This window comes from Papilio xuthus, unplaced genomic scaffold (genome assembly GCF_000836235.2).
Source record: "Papilio xuthus unplaced genomic scaffold, Pxut_1.1 DF824992.1, whole genome shotgun sequence".
NCBI classification, from domain to species: domain Eukaryota; kingdom Metazoa; phylum Arthropoda; class Insecta; order Lepidoptera; family Papilionidae; genus Papilio; species Papilio xuthus.
Genome location: NW_013533657.1, coordinates 4,173,357 through 4,191,663, shown reverse-complemented (window position 1 = coordinate 4,191,663; position 18,307 = coordinate 4,173,357). Strand labels below are relative to the sequence as shown.

Genomic DNA, 18,307 nt, shown 5'->3' with positions numbered 1-18,307 from the left:
ATATTAGCTTATTATTTTCTTGTAATCCATTACTGTTTACTCCGCATTTTCAAAGCTATTGTCTTTGTTGAATTCAGCGTATTGAAATAAATTATTTGTGATTTTATCGTTTGATGAATGCGTGAAATTTTCTCCGATTATTGTGGTCTTGTTTCAATTATTCCCAGGCTGGAATTCAAAGAACAGCTTCTTCGGCTTTGATTGTGTTCTCATTGACAATGACTTAGTAAAGAGTTTCTCATTATTTACGCTGATAATTTTGTGGGAAACTGTGATCTTGGAAGAGTTGCGCATAAAAAGTGCGTGACTTTATTGCTCTTTCGATAAGTACGTGGGTTTATATTCATCATTGTTAATAGAAAAGTATATATGCAGTTGTTATTGACTATTCAAAATAAAGTATTTTAAACTTCTAAGTACTTTATGTCTTAACTAATATACTTTTGTGTAGAGATACTTTGAGATAAAAAGACTATGCGGTCTCTTTATGTCTTCTTTTTTTTATAATGAGTTTGTAAAATGTTTACTTTTAAAATAAACAATTTATTACGTGTAATTAATAAACTTAGAATTGCGCGTCAGCAAATAAGTATGATTAAGATATAAAATATTTCAAGTATAAATCTTATACGTATTTGGTATTGTATTTGTCGTTAAAATCCGGATAATCCGCATCAAACCGAGAAAGAAGACTTTCTTCCAGCCGCTGCAACTGGGTCTCGTCTAAATCGAAGCACTTTAGAACGTTCTTCGCATCCAACAATGTAATCTCGGGTATAACACGAAACACTTTATACTAAAATCGTTTCATATTTCCATTTCAGTACTTTAGTCTTCAACTATAACTATAATTCTTCTACGCCTTTTTCTAAAAGTAAGTTCTATCAAATAGTTGATTTTATAAATAACCAGGAGTTTCCTTTCTTTACTTTTAAAATAACTTTAAAATTCCTACACAGTTGTGTGATTTCTGAGACCAAAATCTCCGTCTAAAACATATTGATTTCTCTGTTTTGTTGAAAATTACGACAGAGTTGTTGCTACGTTTTATACATATATTTTGGTTTCAGACACCAATGGTAAGTCGTTCACGTCTATCAAGCGATGTTACACTTAATGGCTTGTCAAAAAATGTTAGTAAAAAACCTAATGACCAATGTTTGAAAACATGAGATTGTCCACTGAGATATTTTAGACAAAAGTAACCAAACGTATCTGTTACTAATGGAAGCGCTTATCTTAATAACGTCTTGTCTGTAGTTTTTTCGCAGTTACAACTCAAATGCATATGAGTCAGGGGCAATGTGTGAGACAGTCAAGGTGAGCTTTTGTAATACTTTATAACATAGGTTTTTACATAATTAATTTTGAGAGTTTAACAGATCTTGAGCATTCAAAAATGAAAGATTTAATTTGCATAAGACTAAATTAAATTTGAAACACCAGGACACCATGTTAATTAATTGCATGCACTTTGTCTAACCACTCAGATTAATTCTTCTATTGTTTACAATCTTGGAGACCTTGTCATCAACATTTATGAACATTGATTTTGATGTTATTTCTTACAAAATCGTACAATTTCTTATTAACCGTGTACTGAATGTCTGTAGGTTTTAATAGCAAATATTTGCGGTCGAGATTGCGCATTGTACATTTCTATTGGAACTATCGTTTCGATTATAAATGATTCAAGAAGTTGACTCACCAGATACTGCGGACTGGATTGTCCACTTTTAAATAAGATGCAATCAGTTTGCGGCTGTCTGTTGCAAATTTATTGTATTGTATATTTAATGTGTTATATAATAGAAAAGTTATCTTTTTACATTTACTCTATTTATCTTATATCTTTAAATGAGAAATTCTTGTATATATATATCTCGGAATCGGCTCCAACGATTTTCATAAAATTTTGTATATATGGGGGTTTCGGGGGCGATAATTCGATCTAGCTAGGAATCATTTTTAGAAAATGTCATTTTATTCGTGTTTTATCGATAATCATCTTAAACATAAACTTAACTTTTTCTATCGGTAAAATCGAAAAATATTATTCATATTTCATCATTTTATTAGTAATTCGTACTTAAATATAATTTCCAAAAAACACAATGTAACAAAAAAAATACCGAGCAAAGCTCGGTCATCCAGGTTTTTTGTATTAAACACAGTATAATGTTTTGTATACAGCTCTAATAAAAGGGTCTATAAGTCTATTGCGCATTTATCTAGACGCTTTGGTACCTATTACGCTATGAAATATAACAGTAGGTAGCTAAGAACACATTTAGAGTTAGGTGGATCAAGAATGAGTGTAGTCAACGAGAATAAATGCTGAACCTGTTAGGTTCCGGATAACCATGTTGATTATTATAAAAGTAAAAAAAAACAACGTATATTTTGGCAGACGCACAAGCGAACCGTTAGAAAAACAGGTAAACAGTCTACCACGCTGACTCACAAAATGTCTTGCAGCAATGCCAACACTAAAGTACCTTTCATCACGAAAGTCTTTCTTCAATCAAAATGGCATAAGGTATAATTTTGTCTGTGTCGTATTATGAAATCATAATTCTTAGCGACGTAACCGTCATGCTGTTTGAATAAATCAGAAGCCGGTGTCGCAACAGTAGCGAGACAGGCGACGGTTGTTTGCTAAATAACTACAGCAACAAGATCTTTTTTTATAAGCTTTTTCTATTGTTTTCACCCTGCTTTGGCAGGGATTTTGCGACGTTCACTCACTTGTCAATTCATATGAGACATGTTTTCCTGGTATTCCCTTTCTGATGTGTCTGGATATTGTATGTTAATTTTATTGGCGTATTTATCTCTATTAGTGGTAGTGTCAGTTCCTGTCATAACTTGCATCCTTCGGCTTGTAGGTGTTATTTGAATAATAGTTAGTCTTATTACTGAACCAGTTAAATAGGCAAAGAAAATATAAAAAATTACATCTTCTCAATTAGTTTCCATTTTATCGAAATCCTATTGAAACATTTGGTTATAACTATTAAATCTTACTATTATTTAAATCCGAATGTTTGTACGGATGGATGGATGGATGTTTATTTGAAGGTCTCTAGAACGACTGCATTGATCTTGCTACAATTTGGTATAGATGTAGAACATAGTCCGGAAGATCACATAGGTTACTAATTACTTCTTCTTAACTTCGTGCGGACAGAGTCACGGGCGACAGCTAGTTACCCTATAAAATTGAAAGCCATTTGATCCAACGTCAATAATCATGTCTTTCAATATAAAGTTAATGTGTGTTTAGAATATCTGTTTCGTTCTTTGAATACAATAATTTCGCTGTTCAAACACTTTGAGGTTATCGTATGAGTAAACAATTTGCAGACACGACCTTGTCTCGAGGTACAGCTGAATCAAATGTACCGGTTCTTGGTATTTTTTTTATTGATATTCGAAGTATACAGTGATTACATTGCATTGCGCGTGATAATCTTGAGTGTTCAAGGTTGAGATATCTCGTTACCTTCTGTAATTCTAATACGGATATCTGTGCCTAGAAGTATCGATGCTACTGTAATAATAATTTCTTTTCCTGATTGTTTAATGTTATATTTAGATAAATCTTATATCTTTAAATGAGCAATTCTAATAGATATATATAATTGGAATCTCGGAATCGGCTTCAACGATTTTCATAAAATTTAGTATAAAGGGGGTTTCGTGGGCGATAAGTCGATCTAGCTAGGAATCATTTTTAGGAAATGGCATTTTATTCGTGTATTATATTAATCAACTTAAACATAAACTTAACTTTTTCTATCGGTAAGATCGAAAAATATTATTCACATTTCATCATTTTATTAGTAATTCGTACTTAAATATAATTTCCAAAAAACACAATAAAAAAAAACATACCGAGCAAAGCTCGGTCATCCAGATTTTTATTATTTATTTCATTATTGTATCTATATATTCTTTGAATCTGTTTCTGTGATAGAGCTAGTTAATTTCATATTGATTTGGTACAGAAAGTTCTGATCTAAGTTATATTAATTTTAGTCTAACCAACTTGTGTAAATTATTTAATCCTAAAATTAGGCAAAGTATCTTTAACTCTTCGGGATACTTCATCTTTTGATGGACTAATACAGTCTGTATAATTATTAGTAATTTTGCATATATTATATTTTGATTGGAAATCGTCATGTTAACAATTGGAGTTTCATTTGAAACTGAACTTTAAAAGGTTGTGTACATACTCACTGTTTACGAAGTGAATAATATGTTGTACGCCTTTTAAGTGCGGATGTGTCAGTTTTCTGGCAAGTCTTTTACGGTTCGGTTGTGATGCTAATGTTATTATATTTTAAAATAAACTTCGCACCATCTTGCAACCGGTTACTATACATTTTTGCCTTATTTTCAAGTAGTTGACAGGTTGACAACAGTTCGAATACGTAGTGAAATGTGTGTTATATTTAAGTGTACAATTAATGGATAACCATGATTTGTTTTTGCGTGTGAGTAATCGAGTTTTATATATTTAATTTCAAGTCTTATCTGTGAAGGTTTTGTAATGCTTTAAGGTCACGTTCGTGTTTAGGATTTTGTACGTTTTATTTTCAACATTAATGAATAATTAAAGAAAAAAATCTCCTGTTTCTTCTAGAACGTTATTTTAATATTTGATAATTTAATATTTTGATATTACATACATTTAATATTTAATTTTAGTATATTTTGGTAGCCTTAATTTTTAATCAAATAATAACATAAGATAATATAGGACGTTCTTAAAATAATCATTTGGAATCCGGATTTAAGCCGGGAATTCGAAATATAATTTAGAGGAGATGCATCTTGTGAAGATCGATCGGACGCGACTGTAGAACTACTATAAATAACTGGCATGGCGTGACCCACTAAGAAACTTTCCGAGTTTCTATTTCTTATGTGAAAAACAACCAACAGAAACTCATCCCATAGTCTTCGAAGATTCCTTATAATAAATCAGAAAATCGTCGGTCAGGAACATTGTATTTAGTTGTTTTTGTGTTTATTATATCGTCGTTTATTTCTGTCAAACATTTTCTTTATTAAATTTATTATAACAAAGCTGTTTGATACTATCAATTTTTGATACTGTACAGATTACAGTCTTTGCCATAGCATTTATTGTTCAAGAATGTTAAAACTGTGACTTTACAATTCCAATTCATGCTTGTATTAAATTGAACAATATACGCTAGTCTCTACGCACTATTGAGTCTATGTAGTGAAATCTACTTTCCTTGTGCCGTAAAACTTTCCAGTACACTTGCAACCGTGTGGATTATGCAAAGGTGATCTCGGTCATTTTACTGTGGTCCATTCATCATTGCCCAAGAAAGAGAAAGCTAATTTTCAGTATGCATCGCTAATAATGTTTTCATACACCGTGTCTTCATTTAAGACTAGCTGTTGTGACTCCGTCCGCGGGAATTAAGAAAAAAACTTATTAAGTAGGCTATGTGTGTTTCAGACGACGTTCTACATCTGTGTCATATTTCACCAAGATCCGTTCAGCCATTCCGGAGATATCTGCAAACAAAATTGATAAAATATGGAAATATTTAATATAGTGAAAATATATGAAATAAATTACTTAATTACAGTATTGTTATTCAGCCTTACGATATTTGAAACAAATTATTTCGTGCTTCTGTATCCAGAGTTCAAGTTGCTATGATGATTGCCAACCTACATTAAGAGATAAAACCAAAAGAAGAAGAAATGTTTGAAAGTTTCTTAAGTGAATGACCGCTGGTGATCTCACGGTAGATGAGGTCTTTGCACATTGCAGACGTTCGCTGTACTAAATATTGACATTGTATCACGCGATCTCTACAACGAATTAAATCAATTTTAAACTGTTGCTAATGCAGAAGATTATTATACCGCGATATATTTCTGTTTACATAGCTATTAAAAGGTATTAAGAACTCATCGGAAAATCAATTTTGAAAAAATTGATAACTCGTTTTAGTAATTATGAATACACACTTGATTATTTTTTCTTGCTTCTTCGTTAAATGTGCATTCAAAATGGCCGCTTTGATGAACAAAACATAAACGCTGGGTTAACATAAAATAATTAGCAACTTGTATAATTTTTAAATTACAGCAAAAACTAATAACGCATACAAATTATCTTTAAACAGACGTTCACTTTGTAACGCTATATAATGCAATAACTCCGCTAAGTATATGATATAATGTTCGTATTGTTGGGGCTAGTTTTTTTGTCTGAAAGTATACAGTTATTGACATCATAATGGGGCAGTTTTGGAATACCTTTCTTTAGTTATTTAACCGTTTCCACTGTTACATTTACATCAACGTAATGCTTGTAAAGTTTTATGTTCTTTACGAATGGCCGTTAGTATTATGTAGTTTAGAAATTGTAGTAATATCCTAAAAAAAGATAAATGTTACTAATATGCAAACAATATTTTTTTTACTCTTAATATTAGCGTATTTTTGTTAATTTAATAATATATCTTGTACCATTCCAACTAAGCTCTACATGATCCGAAAACCGTACCCTTAACTAGGCTATTCATACTTATTTAATATTGTATAATTAAAATATTAATTTAAAAAGCAATTAGTGATGTGCATTTCGAATGGCGACAGTACATTGTTTTTAAGCCTTGTCTCATATTCTATCAATTTGTCTGAACTTGAAACAATACAAATGCGAATGTATTTTTACTCTGTTATGGCAAGCAATATAAAAAAACTAATAAAGTAGCGCGGATGAATGAACTCGAATGCATCTCGACATTGCCAATCAAATAAATAACAATAATATTCGAAACCGGCAGTGAGATAACAACAATATATGAATTTCATGGCATATTTATGTCATACACAAATTTTATCCCTTTTATCAATTTTTTATTATGTATAACATATTTATTCAGTTAAATCATTCAAACTTTCATAAGACATTATAAATAAACTTATATAAAAACGGCAAAATAATGCCAGTCCCACTCACCCTGATGTAGGGTCCCCGATGGGCTCGAAACTAGTCGGTGCCGCCACCGGACGAATATAGTGAATGTTAAACCGTTTTTTATATAAGTATATTTATTCTGGTTTATAAGGTTTAAGAAGAAGTACAAGATATTTATTATAATTTTTTTATAATTACACTAAAAGATTCGAATATGGTCTCAAAAGGATAGACAAATTCTTAGTGAATATGTCTTTGATTTTGAATTCATTTTATTATTGCTAAAAAGATAAATAAAAATGGTCGCTTTCTTTTGGTCGTGTTTTATAAACAAATATATAACAAGTCGACAAAATTTATCGTCAGAAAGTCGTTAAAGTTACGTTAATAGCACGAAATAGAGCAGGTTAATGAGTGGCAATGGTTTTATGGTACAGGGCAATATCACCCGCGAAACATCACGTGTCTAAGATTGTTTTAAAAGTTTCAGTAAAATTTATTGAAGAAATTTTCACATTTATAAGGAGACCCTTCAAGTTTTTTTTGTTAGATATTTAACGAATGAAACTTATGGCTTGATCCGAATTAATATCCAAAGTTACTTTGTGTATTAATATATTTTTTTTTTATATATCATAAGGTGGCAAACGAGCGAACGGCCATCTGAAATCGCTGTAATAGCGAAGTGACCGTTGACCATAGACATACGCAATTGCATATGCTTTGCTTACCTTTAATCGACGGAGGAGAGGATGCACAAAAAGAAAATATTTTCCCTTTCCATGTATCCTCTCATCTGGAAAGTCCGGCTCCACTTCCTATCCTTTCCTTGTAAGAAAAAGGGTGGGAAGGGAAAGAGGACTAAAGTAGGCCTCCGGGGCACACACTCATCAGACAAAACACGGAATTGCTTCCACTTCACGCCTGTCTTCTGTGTGGTCGTGGTATTTCACCGGGCAAGCCGGGCCAATTCGTGCGAAGATGTTAAAGCGGGCTCTACCGCTTTTAAATATTTTAATACAAAACTTAGTATGTTTTAGTGATGTACATTCTATTGAATTCTTGAATATGATCATGGCATGACAATTTACCTGTAAAATGGATCTATCATTTAAACCACTTCAATGTATTAAGTGCTATTTAGATTAAGATAAAAGTGTGTTAGTATGAACAAATCCCAGGAATATATGAAGTATATATTCTAATTTTAAATAGTTTTAACGCTATATTTTAATTTACTCAACGACTAATAATAGAAAACAGAGATTGTTACCCTTTTGTACAAGATATTCTAACCAATTTAAAACAAATGAAAACATTTTATTTTTCAGGCGTCTCTTGATTTAACCTGGCTGTTGATTCAGTATAAAAATATAGCTGGCCGGTAAAAAAAGAGGAAAAAATAATTTATAGTTGATTCCGTATTTCTACGGTTTTAAATGTTCACTTTCGTTGGAATTGCAATTGCTGCGACCCTAATGAACACTCTTACGAGCTCTCGCCTCTGTACTACTGAACGTTTACGCCAGGGCTGTCAAACTCTTCAACGTAACTCCAGTTCGCTTCGGCGTAAGAAAATAATTACAAACTTTGTGATAACTAGGCAAATAAAAAAAATACAAATCAAAAAGTTCTTACAATATTTACGTCCAGATTTTTCACTGCAACAATTTATTAATTTTTTATCTATTGTATATTTTCAACAAATCGTTTTAATTTTGTACACTTATATCACTACAAACACATTAAGATCCGTCTAAAGAAAAATCATTTTACCCATTTAAATATTTGAACATCATTTTTTAGTACCTGAGTCACGGAACACTCATAGTTCACGCTCTCTGAAAGTTTTGAAATGCGGCGTTACCTCGTCTTAATGTCGACTTGTAAAAGTTGTTGATGTGTAATGTGGTTAAAATTCCTTTGATTTCCGGCAACTCATTGTAATAATTAAATTCGACAATTTGAGAGAATAAATAATTCATAAGAATTTTGGAAATACGCTACCCATAGCCCATAGGCAAAGATTACAAACTTCCATCTGGCGCAGTCCACTTTTAAATAACTAATATAAAATGTATTCTTGAAATATAGTTTTGAAAGATACAGACAGATAGTGAGGATTTGTCAGCTGTAAACTTGTGAAGCGGCATTAAGACGGCTTACAGTCGACCGGGGAAAGAGTTTCATTTTTAAGTCGTCAGAAGCACACCGCTCGGCAAAAATAGAATCTTGCAGATATTAATTTTTGTCATGTTCAACTCTCAAGATATTAGCAAGTATTAAAGATAAAATTCCAAAATGTGTTTTACAATTTTTAAACATCATTTATGTTTTCGTACCCAAGTTTACGGAAAGAAGTGACTTACCTAATCCAGAAAACTGTTCTTAAAAAGAAAAATTGTTTTATCTGTTTGAATAGGTATATTTATTTTGTTATTGGTACAAAGAAACTGAACACTGTCAGGTTGTTGCCCTATACATTTAGATGTATAAAAATCAACAATCATTGTTGACTGTCGACAAAAGAATAATGATTCATTGCCAATAGGTTAGGTTAGCAGGCAAATTAATCGGTTAATTCAATTCAATGCAGTACTCGTCCGATTTGGCAAACGGGGCTCCATTAATGTAGCCCGCGACAACACGACAGCCGCATATTAATTAGCCTCGTAAGGAAAGAGCGCGCCGTTCTGTCTGCCAATACAAATCTGGTTTTGTACGACTAAAAAATAAAGGTTTAACTGCCACATGGATTTGTTCTTACGCTTTAATTATAGCGAGAATACTTTTAAGGAGGAAAAGGTTTTATTGAACTCTATCTTACTAATGTTATAAATGAGGAAGTTTACTTGGACGTTTGTTGGAAGGTATCCCCAGAACGGCTCCATAGATCTCACTGAAATTTGGCATATATGTAGAGCATAGTTGGAAGAACATACAGGCTACTAACTGACTTTTTTTTTAATCCTGCGCGGACGAAGTCGCGGGTGACAGCTACTTTTTCTGTAGTTTTTTATGAATGCAACACGATCAGATTTTTCTTTATGAATTTGGATTTTAATTATTAGTTTTCACACAATTACGTACATGTCGATAGACTTGACTACGCTTGCAAGCTTCATGTGTAAATCTCGGCTTGAGTAGACGAAACTCATCTCTTGTTCGATCCGAGTCTGCAAATGTTCTTGATTAAATTGCCAGTTTGATTGTCTACTCTACACACTTCAAGAATGAATTCTACACTTCACTGAAACATTGTTAATAGAAACACTGCGTACTTTAAAACCATTGTATGTAAGGCTTTAAAATTCTCAATACTGTCCTCATTTCGATGTCTGTATTTATATAAATTGCCAAAAATATTCAATATTCTCATGCAGTACTTCTATAAACCTATTTGCAGTAAAATGTTAGTTACGCCATAGGAAAACCGGGGCGGAAATCTAGTGATCAGAAATATAAACAAACGCAGGCGTGGTCATTATCTCTCCGCAAATACTTGCGATGATAAAGTTCCCGATATACAATTAGGGCTGTCAATAAATTTAGGGCTGTCAACTTTCAAGAAACACACAACGAAAAAATAAAGCAGCAACCACCGACTAGTTTACCAAAAGACACGAAGTCATTGATAGACACCTAGCAATCTCAAAGAATTTAAGTGTAATACAAGTAGGTGACAACCCTAAACACAATGTATTGATTTATTTCCTATCTCAATACTAAGAAACGTTCATAAATTATGTCATAGTAGCTGATTGTTGATGTTTTGTTTGAGCGAGTTGTGTTTTTATTTACTATCAACAATGATTGTTTGATTTGATTTTAATGTTATATTACTCAGCAAGAATCTTATCTCATTGAAATGTAAACACAGTTTTCTCCACCCCTAGCGACCAAAACAAAAAGAACTTATTTGGTAACCTGTGTGTCCTTCCAGACTATTTTCTACATCTATGCCAAATTTCAGGAAGATCCCTGAAGCCGTTCTGGAGATGTCTACAAACAAACATCCATCCATCCAAAATATTCGAATTTATAATATTAGTAAGATGTAATTTGGTATGTGACGGCATGTTCATAAAGCAACGATGACAAAAAATGTCTATTTCTCTTGAGGATTAAACTAATTTATAGACATATTAATTTGTGTTGATGTAATTTATTGGCGCGATGAAGGTTATTCCATAGTTAATTCAATTATTTACATGAAATAATAAATAAGTCTTGTATATAAGCATATTTATTTGAATTTAACTAACTATATTATTTATAATGTGTTTTCGGAAAACGATTTTATTCATATAGATGTGTCGAAATGTGATAAAAATGTCTGCATTTCCAGTAATATCTTCACAAACTTTCCCCGAACGTATATTCAGAATCTATTTCCACAAAATTGACCAGTTTTTGAACGCGTTCCAAATATACCTCAGATTCAAACTCGTCTATTTATGTCTTTTTAAAATTGCATAAAAGTTTATTCCATAGAAATGACTGCTTCGGATTTTCTAAGTGTGAAAAGATATGAAGTGCCATCGAGTATAGAAATACGTTATTTATATAATTCCATTGAAAACTTATTTATGTTATAAATGCAGACACTTAGATGTGGAGTGGTTTTGAAATATTTGAAACGAAATCTTACTAATATTATAAATACTTATGTTTGGATGTATAGATGGATGGATGTTTGTTAGAATGTATTTCCAAAACGGCTGCATGGATATGTTTGAAATTTGGTATTGGTTGAATGTAATCTGGAAGAACACATAGGCATCTAGTTAATTTTGAAGCGTCAATAGCCTAATGGTTAAGGGTGCGGGATCCCGATCACGTGGTCGGCTGTTCGAATCCCGCCATTCGACTATTGTCGTAATCCATATCCTAGCACAAGCCTATAGCTTATTTGGAATGGTAAAAGAAATATTAATAAATTTACAAAAAAAATCTGCTAATATTTTTCAAAAAAAAAAAAAATCCGCTCGGATGGAGTTGCAGGTACATAGCTAGTAGTCATATAAATCTTAGCTTGAATTGCAATTAAATGTTGTTTGATTTTATATTCATTACGTTATCCTCAAAAATTTAAAGAAAAAAATATTATTTATTCCAGATGAACGCTAAAAGTGTTGAACAATTTTACAAAAATCTTTCAATCATAGAAAAGTGTTCTATTAGCTACTAACATTATATATTTTTATATTTACATCTCCAAGACCATTTCATATCTCTAATAAAATATAAGATTCCATATCCCATATCTTGTAAGCGTACTAGTCAATACATTCAGTTCTTATATTTTATAGCATCGATATTTTGTGCTTCTTTCGACAAGCGCCCCTTGCACCTTTATTTTCTCGATTTATTCATGTCTCCGCATAAATTTTGCAAACGATAAAGAACTGATACATACATAAAATCACTCTAAAAATGTACATGAAGACAGACATATCTCAATACTTGAGCTCTTCACTGGCGACATCTTTATATACATATAAATATGTATGTATAGATTGTAAAAGCGGCCGTTTGTGAATAGTTCTCCGGTAATCCGCCTAGGCTGGGCTCAAGCCAGCTCAGTGACTTTATAGCGCTATTACTTATATTTATATTAAAATTTTCTAATATGTTGTATATAATATTATTTATTTTATTATAGTAAATTGATTATTTCATTTACAGCTTTTATTCTTTACTTTTCAATTGGTTTATAAAAATTAAATGCTTGCTTGAAATGTTAAAATGTAATTTTGTACTCATGCCTGTGACTCCGTCCGCGCGGAAAAAAATAATAAGCTTATTTTCGAGATTATTTTCTACTTCTATGCCAAATTTTAGCAAAATCCCTTTAGCCGTTCCGGAGATAACTTCTAACAAACATTCATCCATCCATCAACACTTTATTCATTTATGTCCGCTTATGTTATGTACTAACTCTTACTTTTCTCTAATAAGAAAAGGATGGGAAGTGGAAGTTGACTTTCCGGATGAGAGGATGCATGGAAAGGGAAGGCAACGCATATGCAATTGCGTATGTCTATGGGCAACGGTCACTTCGCTATTTCAGCGATTTCAGGTGACCGCTCGTTCGTTTGCCACCTTATGATATAAAAAAAAGAAAACTATATAATCTTCTTTTACTTAGGATAAGAATACTTATTCTAGAATCTAATTTATGAATGAATGAAACGAGTATTCAATGTAATAACAAAGTTTTAATGAGACCATTACATTTGTTTCAGGTATTTTGGGACAAGAGACTCAGTCCGGTAAGGGGAAACCAGTGAGGATAACTTTTTAAAATTCGTAATGTCTGATATTAGCATAAAACAGTCGTGGCTGAAGGCGTTCCTTTCATTGAAATTCAAAGAGCCGTTATCATTTTCGCCATCGCATTTCTTTTATTCCAATCTAAAAGTATTAATACTTTTAGAGAGTTTTTATTTTTATTATTTATTTGTAATTTATATTTATAGAAAGTAAGAATCCAAATATGAAAAACTAGATATTCATGACCACGATCGTAATTAATCTCTCTCTTAGCAATTTTTTCTACGACCAGCGAATAAATTTCACATTCAGAAATAGTAAAAAAATACTGAAACAAAAAAAATACATTCTTAAACAAAATGCACTAAAAATAACAAAATAATGTCATAAACAAACACCCCTGAAAGTAATAAATCTCTTTTTTCTCTTGAAATGTGTCTATACTTTACAATTATTGTTATTTCGGAGTCGGTGTCGGTGATGTGATAGACCTTTTTACGTTTAAGGTAATCCCTGAAGCGGAACCGACTCCAAAATAACAATAATAGTAAAGTATAAACACTTTTCAATAAAGAACATACAGACGAATTGATAACCCCCTTATTTTTGAAGTCGGCTAAAAAGACCTATTTAATGATACTCCAAGTACAATGCATCGGATTAAGTTTAAAAAACTTCGGCAATTTATAGCTATGAGATATTTAACTATGTTAGTAAATTCTTAGTAACAACGTTAAATATTTTACGTTTAATATCATGCCAAAAACATAGAACATGAAAACATTAACCGAATAATAAAACTGCAACAATGCAGGCATTATGAAGAGGCGTTTCGTCCCTGTTTGGCAACGTAACCGCTGTTTTGTCGGCTGGGAGTATTTTTTTGCTATACAACGCGGCTCATTCAGTAGCTCGTACTGCAGTTTTCATTTGAAAGTTGAAACTCACTGTATTCATGCAGCTATACTATCTCGTTTCTATATTCAACTGCTACGCTATATTGTATGTCGGTTCACATCTAAGTATGAAGACGGATTGAGAAATAGTTTTTATTCCAAGATAGCCACTGCCTTTTGATTCGTTTCAGCTCTGGGGAAATGTGCGTTTTAAATTGCACATTTGAGAAATTCATGTTAGAATACTGTGTATAATAAATATTGGTTTAATGTTAGTCGTTGATATAATTTTAATCGTATAAATAATGTAAGATTTTCGATTTATATTTATATATTTGTCCGACTTCTTACGTTAAAAGAAAACACTGTGATGCAACCTCCACATATCTGAGAAGAGCACTCGGCCAGCGTGGTTGGCTATGGCCTAGTCACTCCTAATTTAAGATGGGTTCCGAGCCTCTCAGTGATAACGTATTGTAAGCCTATCATGAAATAGCTATATATAACTAAATAAGATTATAGCACATGCTAAATACGGTATTAATCTTGAAGACGCGGAAAACACAAATTTACTTCCAAAAATTTCTAGGTTAGTTTAGTTGCCCTTTTTTCTGGACACCATATCTAAAGAGCAGCGGTCTATTCATCAAAAGTAAACTCATATACCATGCAAGTGGAGCATTTCATATAAGCTGAATATTACGCAATGGCATTTTTCATTTCAGTGTTACAACACGTCCGCTTCACGTTTTCAGTCGTTGCAGTGTCGTGATATAACGCATATTGTATAAAATGGAATACTGGTTATTTTTTATGTAGTAAAAATTTCCCAGCAATCCCGTGGAACGTACACGAGTAATATTCGCTTACAAAAATGTTTTATTGTAATTCTTCGGTTCCGCTCGTCCATTGTTTTAGTGTTGTATTACTCTGAGTATCTGTTCACCTGAAGCTTTTAGTGCGGACGGAATGTTATTAATATTTTTATTCCTCGTACATTATTCATGTTCTATCTGATCTTATTATATTTGTGCTACTTATATTATCATACTTAAATTATTAATCCGATAGATTGGATATATGGATGGATGTTTCTTAGAAGGTGTCTCTAGAATAGTTCAACAGATCTCGCTGATATTTGACACAGATGTAGAACATAGTCTGGAAGAACACATAGGTTAGTTTACTTACTTACGTATTTAGTTGTCTTTACATAGAAGTTAACTGAATTATAAAAAAAAGCATTTATAAACTCACCTCAAAAAATTATATTTGCGTTTTAATTTAAAAATAGTAAAAATTAATACTAAAGTTTCTGTACAATCCTTACATCTCCATATTTACCTGTACGTTAATGATTGGTGCATAACATAGATAACATCAAGTATGCAACTTAAAACGTTATATGCTTTTTTATAGCGAAACATTCATAACTTATTCAGTAGCGTCTGCATCGAGTATTCAAAAACTTGTATAATATTAAACTTACCCGCAGCGCCTATCGCGTGTCTAGTTTAAAATGAGTTCCAAAGTTTGCTCGTAACTCCAAGTGGTCGATAACGTCGTCAATTAGTGGCAGTCGCTCGACTTTCTGAAGAACTCTCGTAGCCCAGTTAGAAATCGACATAATTCGAGCTTTTACCACTTCGAAGCGCACTTCGCTGTGCAGTTGATGCAAGGATTCTAAGTCATAATTTTTTTTTCGCCTTACTTGTATGCAATTTTCTTCACATTTAAAAGCGGATTTTGTTGTATTTTTAAATAAAAATAATTAAACAAACCAAAGTAATTGAGATTTTTTTGTGAAACATAATATAATATAGAAGGGACATACAAAATTCAGTCGAAGCGATGTTTAATGTATTATAAATTAGGTCTTGAGCTCTGCCATTATGAATTTCTATTTGGTACGCTTCTTGTCTCCTTGTCCACCTCTCTTCTGCATCCATACTTGTGATTGTTTCTTACCTAGCGTCTTCCTTGTCCAAACCTTTTGTTGCCTTCCAAACTTTTTGTACTTTTTTTACATGGTCTCACTTATAAATTGCCTAGCATTCATATATAAACTGTAGGAACAATAGTAGTAGTAACGTGGGCCATGTTCACTGGCGACATTGTTTGGGCGGGCGGGCCGCCGGGGTGAACGAACTCGCTAACAACTTCCGCCTACCTGAGAACCCTAGTCGTTAACCTAGACTTAGCCTTCACGGTTATTTTTTTTCCCATTTTCTACTTAACCAGTGCAGACTTTTGTAATCTTTTTCTTATGTCGGAAAGCTTGCAAAGATTTGTATCGCTATGAAAGTGGTTAGGACTTTTGATTTTAGACAAATGTCTTAAGTATAAAATTGAAGGCCCGTTAATTGTTCTCCATTGTAGTTACAAATTTTTGAGACATCATGTAAGAATTTTATGTTAAACAAATTACTAGAATTTAATTGATTTTTTCATATATATATATTTTATTACATACTAGCTGTCGCCCGCGACCCCGTCCGCGGGGTTATATAAAAAGACGTAATAAGTGTAGCCTATGTGTTCTTTCAGACTATGCTCTATACGTATGCCAAATTTAACTGAGATCAGTTCAGCCGTTCTAGAGATATCTTCAAACACCCATCCATCCATCCACATCACATCTATCTAAACATTCGCATTTATAATAATAAGTTAAATAAAAAGCAGCTCTTCAAGGCATAAATTCGAAAAAAAAAAGAATATAGAATCCTATGTTCGTCCCCTGGCTCTAAGCTACCACCTCACCAATTTTCTGCCATATCGGTAAAGCCGTTCTTGAGTTATAAATAGTGTAACTAACACGACTTTCTTTTATATATAATACATAGATATTCCATTTGATGGAATATCTTTCTTATTGTTATTCCAATATTTTGTTAGCGTAAACTTTTCAAACGGGACAAGTACAAAGCACTCCACAACATTGTAAGTGTAACCTATAGCGAAACATCTTCAAACGGTTGTCAATACCTGACATTAGCCTGTGGGTTTCCGAGTCTCATTTTATGAGGCTTTGTTACATCAAGAGGCTTCGTCAACTATTCGCTAGAGAAGCCCTTAGGACAAACTTTGCTCCTGTCTCTATTATGTCCAAAGTGTTAGACATTCGTATAACTTTTTTCTTTGTGAAACTGATTTTCTTTTCGTTGATTTATTTTGTACGTAATTGATACTGTTATTTGACAATACATTTTTTACGTCTCTTCACTTTATTGTTTGTTAAAATTTATTTACTTTGTTTTACCTGCGACTTGATTGATGTAGACTAACTTTTTTCAGCCTTTTCCACTCGGAAGTGTTTTTAAGTTATAAATAAAATAACAAATAATTTAGCGATGAATTCCGACATTTATTACTGATTTACGATCGAAAGTATTTAATAGGTACTTACGAAAGATTACGTCGGATATTTTTACTATCCATTTACTATAATGTTTAAATAAAAACCTAGCGAGACTGTGAGTACTCAACCATGTTCAAGCAAGTAAGCGCTTAAAAAAATCGAGTGTACAAAAACGCTTATTGCCAAATCAATTAAAAGCGTAGTAATAAATGTGAGTCTAATTATAAAGTCGCTTACCGCGCTTCACAAAGCTGCCTTTCGCACAGCGAACTAATTTCACTAGATCAAGCTAATAATGAATCAGGCGTCTGATTGAATCTTTTGTTAGTGGAAGTAAAATCTATTCGACCTAAATCTCGCAATACGAATCCAATTCTTGCGCGCCCGCCTCGCTTCGGGCGATGCATTTGAAAGTTGTATAGTCGTGCGATATTCGTTATTACGCATTTTGTTATAAGGACCATTTTTAAGTGTATACTGTTGTAGATATTGGAATGAAGATGTTATTGAATGCAGCCAAGCAAAATCTTCGCCGTTTTCGGACATTCTAATATACTGCGACTTACATATCTATCTAGAGTTATTAACCGTCTATTTATTATTTTTTATGTCAACTTTTACCTAACCTTTACTGAGACATTCAACACATTGTATACGTAAATTTGCCTCGTGCTATTATTTCTTTCTTATATCCCATACCATCTTGTGCTTCTACTATTAAACGTAACATTAAAAATGATATATAAACATATGTATATAGTATATGTCTTGGGAAAAATTCTTTAACGATGT

The 18,307-nt window shown here is 32.4% G+C and overlaps 1 protein-coding gene across 7 annotated transcripts in view; it reads left to right on the top strand.

Moving 5' to 3' along the window:
• Positions 1-18,307, top strand: part of RapGAP1 (Rap GTPase activating protein 1) — a 192,600-nt gene that overhangs the window by 146,871 nt on the left and 27,422 nt on the right. Inside the window, exons 1-2 of one of the 7 annotated variants that reach the window (XM_013324629.1) lie at positions 4,314-4,502; positions 13,231-13,257. The exons of 5 other annotated variants lie outside the window; for them this stretch is intronic. In XM_013324629.1, coding sequence (XP_013180083.1) covers positions 4,476-4,502; positions 13,231-13,257 — 54 coding nt within the window. In that variant the 5' untranslated portion in view covers positions 4,314-4,475. Of the gene's footprint in view, positions 1-4,313; positions 4,503-13,230; positions 13,258-18,307 lie in introns of those variants that run through there. One more of the 7 variants, XM_013324628.1, reaches the window with a different exon arrangement.